The 12,778-nt window shown below is 37.5% G+C and overlaps 3 protein-coding genes across 10 annotated transcripts; all 3 read left to right on the top strand.

Moving 5' to 3' along the window:
- Positions 1–4,419: 4,419 nt before the first annotated feature.
- LOC140863872 (transcription factor bHLH121) lies at positions 4,420–8,196 on the top strand. Of its 8 annotated transcripts, XM_073267632.1 has the most exons (7): positions 5,563–5,597; positions 5,670–5,789; positions 6,370–6,485; positions 6,918–7,045; positions 7,125–7,604; positions 7,689–7,846; positions 7,960–8,196. In XM_073267632.1, exons 1-6 carry the CDS (start codon positions 5,578–5,580, stop codon positions 7,839–7,841), a joined length of 1,017 nt encoding a protein of 338 aa, XP_073123733.1. In that variant the 5' UTR covers positions 5,563–5,577; the 3' UTR covers positions 7,842–7,846; positions 7,960–8,196. The 8 variants fall into 8 exon arrangements, with proteins under 8 accessions (XP_073123738.1, XP_073123736.1, XP_073123735.1 ...); XM_073267637.1 differs by lacking the exons at positions 5,563–5,597; positions 5,670–5,789 and adding exons at positions 4,420–4,674; positions 5,412–5,503 and having other exon boundaries at positions 7,689–8,194; XM_073267633.1 differs by having other exon boundaries at positions 6,924–7,045; positions 7,689–8,196.
- A 548-nt stretch (positions 8,197–8,744) lies between these two features.
- On the top strand, positions 8,745–11,928 carry LOC140860111 (triosephosphate isomerase, chloroplastic-like). Its single transcript, XM_073262923.1, has 9 exons — positions 8,745–9,010; positions 9,179–9,205; positions 9,888–9,957; positions 10,188–10,311; positions 10,505–10,589; positions 10,740–10,872; positions 10,984–11,157; positions 11,358–11,440; positions 11,530–11,928. Exons 1-9 carry the CDS (start codon positions 8,816–8,818, stop codon positions 11,584–11,586), a joined length of 948 nt encoding a protein of 315 aa, XP_073119024.1. The 5' UTR covers positions 8,745–8,815; the 3' UTR covers positions 11,587–11,928.
- Positions 11,929–12,070: 142 nt separating this feature from the next.
- Positions 12,071–12,778, top strand: LOC140860112 (uncharacterized). Its single transcript, XM_073262924.1, has one exon. It carries the CDS (start codon positions 12,136–12,138, stop codon positions 12,571–12,573), a length of 438 nt encoding a protein of 145 aa, XP_073119025.1. The 5' UTR covers positions 12,071–12,135; the 3' UTR covers positions 12,574–12,778.

The raw sequence follows: 12,778 nt of genomic DNA, 5'->3' as shown, positions 1-12,778 counted from the left end.
CTTGTAAAGCAACTAGGGACTGATGAGAAGCTGGCTGTACTGTTCGATAATGCATTTGCAACATTAAGAGACATACCGCATATCAATGTGGATGAAAAAGTGTTTGTGGCAGAGTTGATGGTGGACAATCCAAGTAAATTAGGAATGTTCTTGCGTCTTCCCCATGAGGGTAGGGTGAGTTTGATTCAAAGGCTCCTTAAAACTGATTGATGAACTTCTTCGTATGACATGTCTGATTTTGAAGCCCCTTGGGTTTGTTAGGAATATTTTGTCATATATAACTACAAGTGTCGGTGCATATATTGAATTTGCCGACTAGTTATAGTTTTTATGTGTATTCTGGACAAACCTCTGTAATATATGGTTAGTATATATATATGTCAATCGGCCATGTCATTGGCTACGTATAATGAAGTTTACTGAAGAAGACCATGTCATGTTTATGTATTTTGGCCCACAAGGTGTTGTTACTTGTTGGAGTATATGAAGCATATGTACTGAATTGTTTTGAGAACAACTTGTGATGTATTAAGTTTTGCCTTTTGAATGTTTATTGCTTATATTTTGTATTCAATCCATTTTTTTTTCATCGAGTCAGTGTCCTTTGCTTCTTGTTTATCGAGTTTAGTGCACGTGGAATCATGTCAATTGTGTTTGGTGGGAAAGCATGGTCAATGGCATGGGTAAGTTTCGCCTTTGAATGTTTATTACTTATATTTTGTATTCAATCATATTTTCTTAATGGAATCGATGTTCTTTTAAGCCATGTTTAAAATTCTGAAGCTGTATGAGAGTGAACTACTGGACCAATTTAATGTTTTTCTCGAGTTAAGTGGAAAGGGAATAATGTCAGCTGTGTTTAGTGGAAAGGGAATCATGGACAAACACATATAATACATTACACAGCAACATACTTACAATAATAGATCATTGTTCGATGATGGCGCTTCAATATCGGGAGATCTATCCTACATTTATTAGGACTATTATTTATGCCCCATACATGAGATATAGATCCCAGTACAACAGATACATTATAAATGTGTTGCAAAACCAATCAAAACAAGTTGCACAAAATAGGAAGGCCATCCATCGGACATTAGCTACCTAGTTTGTCACACCGTAGTTCAAAAACTCACCAAAGAAGGTGAGTTCGATGACTGAGAGCTGCATGGATCAGTGTCACAATCGTCGTTGTCCATGATCAGAAGCGTGGTTTCGGTGGTTGCATCGTTGAAGTCGATTGCTTTTGATCCAAGAGCGTCTATCTTGCGCGGAACAGCCACATCTTCAGAAGTGTTTATCTTGTCGCCATGTTCATTGTTAGTTTGTGCAATACCAGCACTCTCAGTATCAGAAGATATGAGGACAAAGTCGACCTCTTCATCCTCCGAATCAGTGGACAACACAATAACCTCAGGAGTGATCTCACCAGTTTGTTGTTCTGGAGCTGAATTAGAGGAATCAGAACTTGTTGCATCAGACATTTTTCGCAAGAATAAAGAAGCTTTCAATGAAGTGTCGTTGTCCTACTTGGTTGGGTATAAGAGATGCATTTATATACCAGTAATGGGGAGAGGAATAAATGTGGCCTCAACCACCATTTTCACATTTAATTGCTGGCATCAGTGGTTGTGCATCACTTCATCCGGCAGTGCAGCAGATTTTATGGCAACAAAATCTTCCAAGGTAGTGTTTCGATAATTCATATCCACAATATATAACAAATATCAGTACGCAAAATCATTATATATGTTTGGACACAATTTGTGTATATCCAAAGGTTGACACGGTGCGAGCAGAGAAGAGGAAAATAAGTCTACTAAATATGGATATTAACAGCGGAATTTGGAAACGAAGAATACCATTAAACATAGATTGCTGCTTACAGGAAATTGAACTTAAATAAAACATCAAGGTGCAACATACATGATCAACTTAGAAATGTACTTTAACTAATTCTTCGTACAACAACATTCCTTAACTAATAAACTTGCACATAAGTGATATCATTGTTTTAGCGGATAAGTAGTTTACAAAACATCAGTCCTTAACTGCTTTGTAACCTAAAATCAAATGGGAACACAAATCTACTTAGCATCATCTCTCACACAAAATGAGCGCAACTTTCTCTCGATATCCTCATACAGCTCGGCAACCCGTAATGCATGTTGTCGTTGCTCATTCGCCAACTTCAAATGTGCATCTATAAGTGATGTGAATTCATGAGATTCAGTCTGTTGAGCTGTCCTTGTAGTATATGTCCTCCCTGAATTATTTGTTGAGCTCGAGCTCTCGTTTCTGGGCATAGTTGGGGCTGTGGTACAATGCATCTTTTCCATGTATTTTGCATAAGCCTCCAATGCTTCATGTCGAGTATCAAAAGACTTGTGCACAGCGCATCACCATTTTAGTTCACTACTTCAGTCGTTAATCTTCCCACCTGAAAGGAATAAGATGTAAGACATATGAGAATGAAATAAACATTTACATAATATGACAGAGCATATAACCAATTAAATAAGCATTGGACAATAGTTAGGAATGTGAAGGAAATATGTACGATATTTCTTTCCATGTTCATTATTGGTCAGATAATACATTATCATATCTTTTTCAACAAATGCAGTTAATTATCGTGTACCACATTTAATTACTAAGGCTGCGTTTGGTAGGTGTGATGAGATTATTAATGTATACAGAGTTTGATTGATAAAAGTAGGATAAATAAAAGTTGTGATAATTTTATTATTCGTTTGGTAAAATTTTTTGTGAGAGGATAAAAATATGTTTTTTTGTGCAATGACTTTTCTACCCTGCTAATTGACTTCCAACAGCGTCACTTCACACCAAATGAAATCTCAACGCCCTTCTGCATTTTCTTGATAAAGCCAACGATAACAAATCGGCCAAAGCCCTCAGTTTGCCCAGAAAGAGCTCGCAAGCTGGAATCCACGTGGCCGTAAGGTAGACACAAACCCATGTTCAATTTTCAGTGGCTGGAATGGAGAGTTTTAGAGCTAAATTTTCAAATTCAGAAAGGGAAACTTGGGGTTTGGGTTTCGTCGATGCCCGTGATTCGAGAAATGTCCATGGCCGTCGGAGTACCCATGCGTTGGAGCTTAGAAAGGAATAGGACCGATCACCTAAAATGGAGTCTAGATCCGGGTTGCGAAGGAAAAGGGGAGGAGAATAGGCATGTAAGGAGGAAGGACAAAAAGGTCAACAAGACATTAATACAAGATACTGTACCAACACGGATTAGAATACCACCACCTCCACACGGATTGTAATCAATATTTTTGTCCCGAAAAGAGGCTTTAATCACGGGCCTGTGGTTAAGTCTCGAAGCGTAAAAAAAACGAGACAAACACGGGATTATTGACTAATCCTAGCCTTATCCATGCTACCAAACATAGCCTAAATGTGGTCGCATGAAAGACTAACAACACCACCATTACTATCAACCATAAAATGGGATTTGAGCTCAAATCAAACAATCAATTTGAAGAGTATTTTCGTACTTAATGAGGTAGTATAACTATACCAAATGTCAAACTCATTCAAAAACCCAAATGAGATATACAAATCATTGCAAAAAACCAATGTCACAATTAATCCAACTACTAACCTAATTTTTTCTTTTCGTAATTGGAAGATCATTGAACGGGAGACGTATAAAATTGATTACATCAAAATAAAAATCTACGAAAACCACCTAACGTCAAATGGATCTTCGTATCTAAATTTTGACGAGCAGATTAGAGAGAAATTCATGTTAATTAGCCAAATCGTATGAACCAATAGGGATAAAATTACCTTTCGAAACACGAGAAGGAGGCAAGGAGTGAGATGAAGATTAACGTTGTTATGACCAGATCTACGATGAAAGAAATGGGTGTAGGATTTGAGAATTCATCGAAACTTCAAGTGGGTTTTGTTTTGTTTTGACGTGAGAATAAAGAAGGATGAGATTTGTGGTATTCGAAGATACCTACGTGTATTGAGCTTGGAGATCGGATCGAGGGGCATTATCGGAATTGAAAATAGGAATGTATTAATCCATTTAATTATCCAAGCAAAATAAAATCCTAATCAGTCATATCGAACAAGGTGAAGTGTATCCACAATTTTTATTAATCCCTACATTATTCATAAAATTATCAATCCATCAGTTATCCTGTCACGACAACTAAACGCACCCTATAATGATGGATATTTAGTTGATTTGATGACATGACAACCCAATATCTCTTATTCTTTTTTTATGATAATATCCACTATTCTAGATGTACTTAGTAACTTAAACATATTGGTAGTCTATGAATATAATCTTTCGTAATCACGGTCTCGACATAATATCTCGTAGAGACTAATCCAAATAAGAAGGGGCTTGGATGAAAGATGTAGAAATCATGAAGGGGATAACTCTAAAAACTGCCCTAATTCAATGCGTAGTCGTATAGGCAAAGCATTGGTCTCAGAAATTGGGAATCCCACGAGGTTTGCATTATCCGATTTCTATGAATTTCCCCACTCCTGATTCCATCCAACAATCTGGCCTCAAATTTCCTTGTTTATGGATCAATTGAACTCCGATTCACTTTTTCAACCACTTCGGGACCCGACCGATTTCCAGCCTTCGTCTTCCACTCGTCCCCACGCAGATTGCAGGTCTGAACCTTTTGATTTTTCTTTTGCATTACGTTTGTTGATTCATTTTTGGTACGATCATGTGCTTAGTGCTGACCTAGAGAGCTTTGGTGTCGTAACAGTAAGTACACAGATGAGGTGTAGCAGGCAAATACAGGGGTAGTGATAGAGCGGTTTAGTTTGATGTTCTATTCCAACGTGCTATTGTACCTATTCAGTCTTCTCAAATCTCCGAAACAGCACATTTTGGACGTGGCTAATTGGTTTTTCATTTCTTTATTGAATCAGTCCCTTTATGGGTGAATTGGATTGATCCTTTTCATAGTTTAGGAGACTGAAGAATGGTTCACCTGACCACCTATTAATGGCCCCTCGACCTTTGGTTGAGTTTCTGCTTCGAAACTGCTAGGATGTATCCATGGATTGAGGAGGTCCGAGCTTGCGAGTTGCATCACTTCTGCAGATAAAATTCCTAGTTCTATTGGTGCATCTATCACAAAAAAAAAATCCCAACTTTTTTCCATTATATACTTCTACCACCGATTCCGATACAATCAATTAACAGAAAATGTGAAGGGAAAATCTGAACACCTTGGTCCCTTCATATAGTAGGTGGGATGAAGGCATCTCCGCCTAGTGGACGATGATCTGCTCCTTGCCATTCCCCACAATTGATACCGTTATTATGTAGGTGCAATTATGGCAGACTTAAATTTCTTTGCACAGACTGAAGGATAGTTGATTAATGGTGGTGACAGGTCAATCTTTTCCTCATTATTTTGTCACGAGAGCTGGTCTTTTTGAATGGAAGTATACACATTGGAAGAAAAGAGATGGTTATTTTCATGAGGTGAATTTTGTCTAAATAGCATAAGAACAACATTTATTGTATATGAAGATGAAGAGTGCGTCTTTTGTGACAAAATGTGGTGCATCTTATTGAGGTTAGTATTGAGCACACGATCATATTAGCAATAGCCAACGAATTTTTAAGTGTCTGATCAAATTTCTGGAAGTGTTAGCTTCACCTTCCAAACAACACTGATTTACAAGTATCGCCATCGAGATTGCATCAATGGTCTCTACTTAATCGAGTTCATGAGTCGGTATTCAGACTTCAATCATGATAAAATATGGTTATCGAACTCGTTCTCTTCAGCAAAAAAGCTTTTTAAGTTGTGTATGTTCTGTAGACCATGAAAATTTGTCACATATTGCTATGAGTTGGAAATTAAGGGAATGGAATTGGAAATAGTAAATCTGTTGTGTAAATTTAAATGATCTTTCTTCGATTTTTATCAAACAAGTTTGCCCTTAGTCCAAACATTATCATGTTGTTAGTGCTCGTACTCTGATTTTTGCATGAAACTGTTATCTTCGTGCTGGTTGCAACCACACACCGCTGAAAAGGACTTCAATAGTTTCATGGTAGTTTTTAGCTAGCCTTCTTTAGAAGTTGTCTTTATTTATAATTTGAGGAAGTGAATTTCTTACGATCTTAATGATTGTTACTAGGTTTCCATAAGCTTTTATAGTCATTAATAATGTTATGTATAGGTCATATGAAAAAGATATTCATGTAGTATGTTCATGCCGTTATTAGTTCAACTTCAGAGCTGCTTTTGGAGATATATATATATATATATATATATTCTAATCACATCATTATAAACTAGTTTCTTCATCAGCTTATCATGCATTTGACATTGATTGAAGGATGGAAGCAGAAACAAAGGACTCTACTAATGCGAGAAAAGTCCAAAAGGCTGATCGTGAGAAATTAAGGCGAGATCGTTTGAATGAGCAATTCGCAGAGTTGGGGAACACTCTTGGTAAACCCATGTGTGTCTGTGTTCCAATAAATTATAAAAAAATTGATTTTCTCGAGCACATCATGCTAAATGCAAACAAACCAGTGCACAATTTTGTTTACTAGACTTGAATACACAATTGAAGATCTTGCAAGACTTGCCTCTTAGAGCACACTGATTTCTTTTCCATCAAGCACATGGAGCTGCAGAGAAGATAATTTTGCATGGCTAATAGGAAAGAGCGAATAAATGTTGACATGGTTTCCCAACTAGAATTTTATTGTTCAGAATTTTAAAAAAATTTAGGAGACTTGTTTGGCCCCTCATCTTTTCTTGGTTAAAGCATGTGCATTTATTTTATACCAGCCCATTGCATGGAGCAATTTTCGAACCTACATTAAATTTCATGGAAAAATGTGAAAATATTTTGTTATGGGTGACCATTATTTGCAGATCCAGATAGGCCTAAAAACGACAAAGCTTCTATACTCACGGATACCATTCAAATACTGAAGGACTTGGCTTCTCAAGTTGACAGACTGAAAACTGAGTACGCCGCGCTTACTGAAGAATCCCGTGAGGTGATCTTTGTTGAGATTTTTCTTTCTGCAATAAGACAATTGAAACATGATTTGTACCTTACTTTTCCTTTCCAAACAGTTAACTCAGGAGAAGAATGATCTCAGAGAAGAGAAGACATCTCTTAAATCTGATATTGATAGCCTCAATGCCCAGTATCAACAGAGATTGAGGGCAATGTATCCATGGGCTGGAATGGATCATTCTGTCGTCATGCATCCACCTTCGTATCCTTTTCCTATGCCAGTCCCAATACCAACTGGACCAATCCCTTTACATCCATCATTGCAGCCATACCCGTTTTACGGGAATCAAAATCCCACGGTTCCTAACCCATGCTCCACATACGTACCTTATATGGCCCACAATTCCATGTTGGAACAGCAGTCCACGCACTTAGTCTCACAAGTCATGCAGCAAGGTAGCGTTTCGCATAATTCAAGCAAACAAGATCCTAGGAACAAGTCGCCGGATGGAGAGAGTAGAATAGATAAAAGTGACGATTCAAATGACATTGCCACAGATCTAGAACTTAAAACACCTGGATCTGCGTCAGAGCAAGTAAGTACAAGTCATGTGTGATTGTTTCTGAGCATGAGAATGTTTTTGAATTCACTCAAACTAACCGTGAAACGATAACATCAGGATTCCTCATCGAAGCAAAGAAAAGCCAAGAAAATTTCCAGGAAAGAAACCAGCCTCACGGATGTAAGTTCTTCCAGCGGATGTTCTTCCACTCACAGTGTGCAGCCGCCCTCATGTAACAGTATTGCCGGTGGCAAAAAAGTAGATTCATGAGGAAGGTAAAGGAGCTATAATCGGATGTAGTGTTTCCTTTCACCTCGAGCAACATCAACAGACTGTTATCGTTCTCGTTTTCTTATTGTGTCCTCTCTTCCATGGATATGGCATACAGGCTTCAATGAAAAGGGTTGGGATGATAGCGGTTGATGGGGACTTAAATGGATTCCTTAGCTGATGATTCTGGGGAATTGTCTGTAACTTTATTTTTACCTTTTTATACCAACTTTTTGTTTTGTGATAGCTAAGAATGTTGTATTTCTTGTATATTTGATGTTTTTTTTTTCCCAAAGCTATAGCTCTGTTATAAAGTTTATTATATCATTATTGTCAATGATTTTTTTTTAATCATAAAATGAATTCTAATTTCTCTTCCAATTGAGCATTTGCGCTTGCTTCAACGATGGAGTGACGCTAGGGTTTTTTTTTTATAATTATTATAAATTCTTTAACAATTTTAATCCATAATATGATTACGGATATGTTACTATTTTGTAACTAATTTAATTTATATAGATGATTGAATATATTTTTGATGATTTTAGTCATTATTATTTAATTATAATAATTATGATATACTGAAACTCCTATGTTACAATATGACCGAAAACTTGCCCATTAATATTATCGTTTCATCTAACATTATGCTTAATTAATATAATTATATAAATGTAGTTAAGTTATTATTTGAATTCATTAGTTATATCCTTTTCAAAAAAATAAAAAATAAAAAAATTCATTAGTTATATTAATGATTTAAAATCAATTAAACACAAAAATAAAAGTGTATTTTAATATTATTTTTCGTATCTGGTCGATTATCGTTCACGCTCCTGCGAGGCGCGTGGCAGCTGCGCAGAAGAGTGCCATGGAATTCAACGCCACACGTTGAGGAAGGAAGGATAGAGATATAACACTGACGCATCGATACACTAAGCTGACTTCAACGACCCAATCAGCGAAATCTACTGATGGCGGTTGTCTCCTCGTCACTCGGCGCCGCCGCCGCGACACAGCTCTCCACCCACTTCTCCGGCCTCAGGAAATCCGTTCTCAGGCTCGACAACTCTAGCGACTCATTGTTTCAGAACGTCGATTCTCAGCTCCGCCTCGCCTCCTCAGACAATGCCTGCCGTGGCGTTTTTATGATGGCCGGCTCCGGCAAGGTCAATTATATCTCTGGCTTTTATACCTTCTTCTATTCTGTAGATTACGCATTATGTACATTGCAGATCTGAAATGCAGGTATTCGTCGTTCTGAAATTAGTAAAATTCGCAGTAATATGCTCATTCTATCTTCCATGCCTGATCTTTGGTGTTTTTTTGGCTTGCAGTTCTTTGTTGGTGGAAATTGGAAATGTGTAAGTATCGTTTTGTTCCATTACTCGAGTTTCTGGCTTTAACTGGGCTTCTTATAATTGCAGAATTAGTAGGAAAATTCCCTTTTGTTCTTCATAAAATTTATGAATTTTTTTGTCTCTTTGTGATTTTGATTTTGGTCATTCATACTTTTATCAAATTTCAATTTCTGTGGTCTATCTTTCTTTCTTTTCCTTTTTTCTTCAGGTGTTTGTTTTTTTTTCCCCCGATTTGGTACTAACGCGGCACCAACATATTGTTGATGTGGTGCTGAGGTGCGAAGTATCACATCAATAATCTTAATAAATGACCAAAATCGCCAAAAATGGAAATATGCATTACTAAAATTGAAATTTTATGGCACAGAAGACCTAAATGACAAACACGTGGACGAAAAAAAGTTATTTTCCCTAAAATTTGATATAGTCACGGTAGGAGCAATTCTTTTGCAAGTTTTTTCCAGTTAATAAGGATAGGTTTTTTTCCTTATGGTTTGCTTTGCGTGTTTTGCATTTTCATAGATTGTAATCAATAAAGGGTCATATCATGCATGTCATCTGCAATATTTTTTTACTATCTTCCTTGGAGTATTTCATTGTCATACAGTGAGGTCCGATGAAAATGAAAATGTGTTTGTGTTTTCTGGCTCAGATAATTTACTTGTTTCTTGGAACTTTTCTTTAGAATGGAACTAAAGAGTCTATACGCAAGCTGGTTTCGGATATAAACACTGCAACGTTGGAGTCTGATGTTGGTGAGTTCTTATTAATATCTCATATCATGTCATGAAGACAATTTCAGCTGGTTTTATGTTGTCTTCAATTTTTCCAATAATCACTCATGTTTTAGGTTCTCCATTTCACGGGATAGACTTCTGAAAAGTTAAATTGTTTCTCAATTTTTTAGCTGACATTTAGAATAGAACACGAGTCGAATTGGGGCTTCCAGATTGGTCTTACATTTTTTCGCTTTTTCCCTTCGTAGATGTTGTTGTAGCACCTCCTTTTGTCTACATTGATCAAGTAAAGAACACACTCTCTGATCGGGTAGAGATAGCTGCTCAGAATTGCTGGACTGGTAAAGGTGGTGCTTTTACAGGAGAGATCAGGTGTGTGCCACACTTTCTATATGCAATGGTTATGAAAGATACAAGAGTGGACTTGATTATGACAAAGAGCATTTTCCACATTATAATCTGTTTTCTTAAGGACTATGAACAATGATTTTGATGTTTCATAGTGTTTTGAAAGCTAAATGTTATAAATTTTTGGGATTTATGATGTGTTAACATGATCGCGCAGTGCGGAGCAAATAAACGACCTTGGGTGCACGTGGGTTGTTCTCGGGCATTCTGAACGAAGACATGTAATTGGAGAAGACAATGAAGTAAGAGCAAATGGAAGGTCTTTTAATTTTGTCGGAATTAAAAAGCAAAAGATTTGGAGTTCATTGCGTGAAAATTCGCGATTCCCAATTCTTTCTAACTCTGCTCAATTTTAAAAAGCCTTACTCAACCAAATGGTATATGGTATGCAGTTCATTGGGAAGAAGGCGGCGTATGCCTTGAGCCAGAATTTAGGAGTAATAGCATGCATCGGGGAGTTGTTGGAAGAGAGGGAAGCAGGAAAAACTTTCGATGTTTGTTACCAGCAGCTGAAGGCTTATGCTGGCAAGTTTAGACTCTTTATCTGTCTCTCTTTCTTGGTGTGTATGAAACACGAATATCATGCCAAAACATATAGTTTAATCTGTTTTCAGTCTTTTGCTTTTATAAATGCAGATGCCGTTCCAGACTGGGATAAAATTGTGATTGCATATGAACCTGTATGGGCAATTGGAACTGGCAAAGTGGCGACACCAGATCAGGCACAGGAAGTTCATGTAGCTGTTCGTGATTGGCTCAGTAAGAACGTGTCTGCTGAAGTTGCTTCTAAAACTCGGATTATATATGGAGGTAATTATTTTCATTAAACCCTGAGTTCTTAGAAATTGACCCGTTTCTATATTTCATGAAAAAGAAAATTTGTTTTTTTCCTACTACTACTCAAGTTATTCAATTTCAAACTTCCTATCTGCTAGTTGCTTAGAATGCTAGTATAAAACTACAAATACATTGTTTTTATGTTCTGAACATTAATGATTTTTTTCCCTCAGGTTCCGTCAATGGAAGCAACTGTGCTGAGCTTGCAAAGCAAGAAGATATTGATGGATTTCTTGTGGGTGGTGCTTCCCTAAAGGTGACCCTTATTTACTCCTTTCTGTTTCACTTTTGGCTTTTTTTTTTTATCTCTTGATATGTTGATGCCCACACTTACACATGCTGCAGGGCCCGGAGTTTGCCACCATTGTCAATTCTGTTACTTCCAAGAAGGTTATGGCTTGATTGTTTGTTGGACACAAAAGAATAGATCGGAGAGTCAATCGTACCAGATGGATCGATCAATGAGTATAATAACATCACTACCTACCATTCCTTCACCCGGTATCTACGTAACATCCTCTTATAGCGTCGCCTCATCTTCCTTCGTAATTTTGAAAAAAAATGTGATGCAGCGGAATCGTAGAGTTCACTGACATTTTCCCCCTGTCGCGGTTCCTTTATAGGTATTATGTTCTCATATTAGCGAAGTGAAACCCTGGTTGATATCATACCATGATTTGTAATATGTCTCTCAATTGCTCAAACATCCGAAAAATCATCGAGGCTATTGTGCTTTACTTTTAATGTGGCATGAGTAGAGTCGAGCACGTTGAATTTAACATGTTTAAGATATGTTCAAATATGTGATTAAGATAGGCATCAAGTCTGAACATCTTTAATAGGAGAATCTGCACTCAAAGCATATATGCTAAAGCTAGTAAGCCACCTCTGGAGTAAAAGCATCTCTCCCCTTTATACTCCTATATTAAACTGCTCCTCTACAATAGGAAAATGAAAGAAATGGATTGGGTTTACAATAAGAGAAGGGGTCCAGAGTGGAAACAAGGCTGGACTGATCAGACCTTGGCTTCCATCTCCGCCCCACCGCTGCCACTCGTGGCAGTTTTCACCATCGTCATCTTCTTGTTATCGTTGTCTCAATATTCTACCTACAAAGAACATGTACAAAACAGTGTGATAAGTTTCAAGCTGTTGCTCTTCTTGGTCCCTGTTTTCTTGATATTCTTCATGCGTTCAAGTTTGATATCCGGTGGAGGATTTGACTTGTCGAATTTCTCGCAACCTGGGCGTCAAGTGAAGCGGGAATTCGCCCGTGGGATGGCGGGATTCCCGTGGGGCATGGCGGTGCTGGTGGTGGTGTTGCTCGTGCTGGTGTCGTACCAGTCCACGTTTCAGTCCAAGTGGTTTCCCTTCGGCGGATCCGATTGATTATTCAAGTACACATGGTTTGGTGTGAATCATCTAAAAAGATGAGTAATTTCCTTTGGTCATGTTCTAAGACTTGCCATATCACGTAGAATACATCGTAGTATCTCTCAATTGGGGTGTCAGAGTGAATTGAAAGTCGTCGTAGATACGAAGATGAGTTGTTCTAACTTTTATTGTAGAATATATATGTTGAATCTTGAATTTA

The sequence above is a fragment of the Henckelia pumila genome, chromosome 4 (genome assembly GCF_033568475.1).
Source record: "Henckelia pumila isolate YLH828 chromosome 4, ASM3356847v2, whole genome shotgun sequence".
In the NCBI taxonomy this organism is placed as follows: Eukaryota; Viridiplantae; Streptophyta; class Magnoliopsida; order Lamiales; family Gesneriaceae; genus Henckelia; species Henckelia pumila.
Note: the sequence above shows the minus strand (reverse complement) of the source record. Positions and strands in the feature narration are given on the sequence as shown.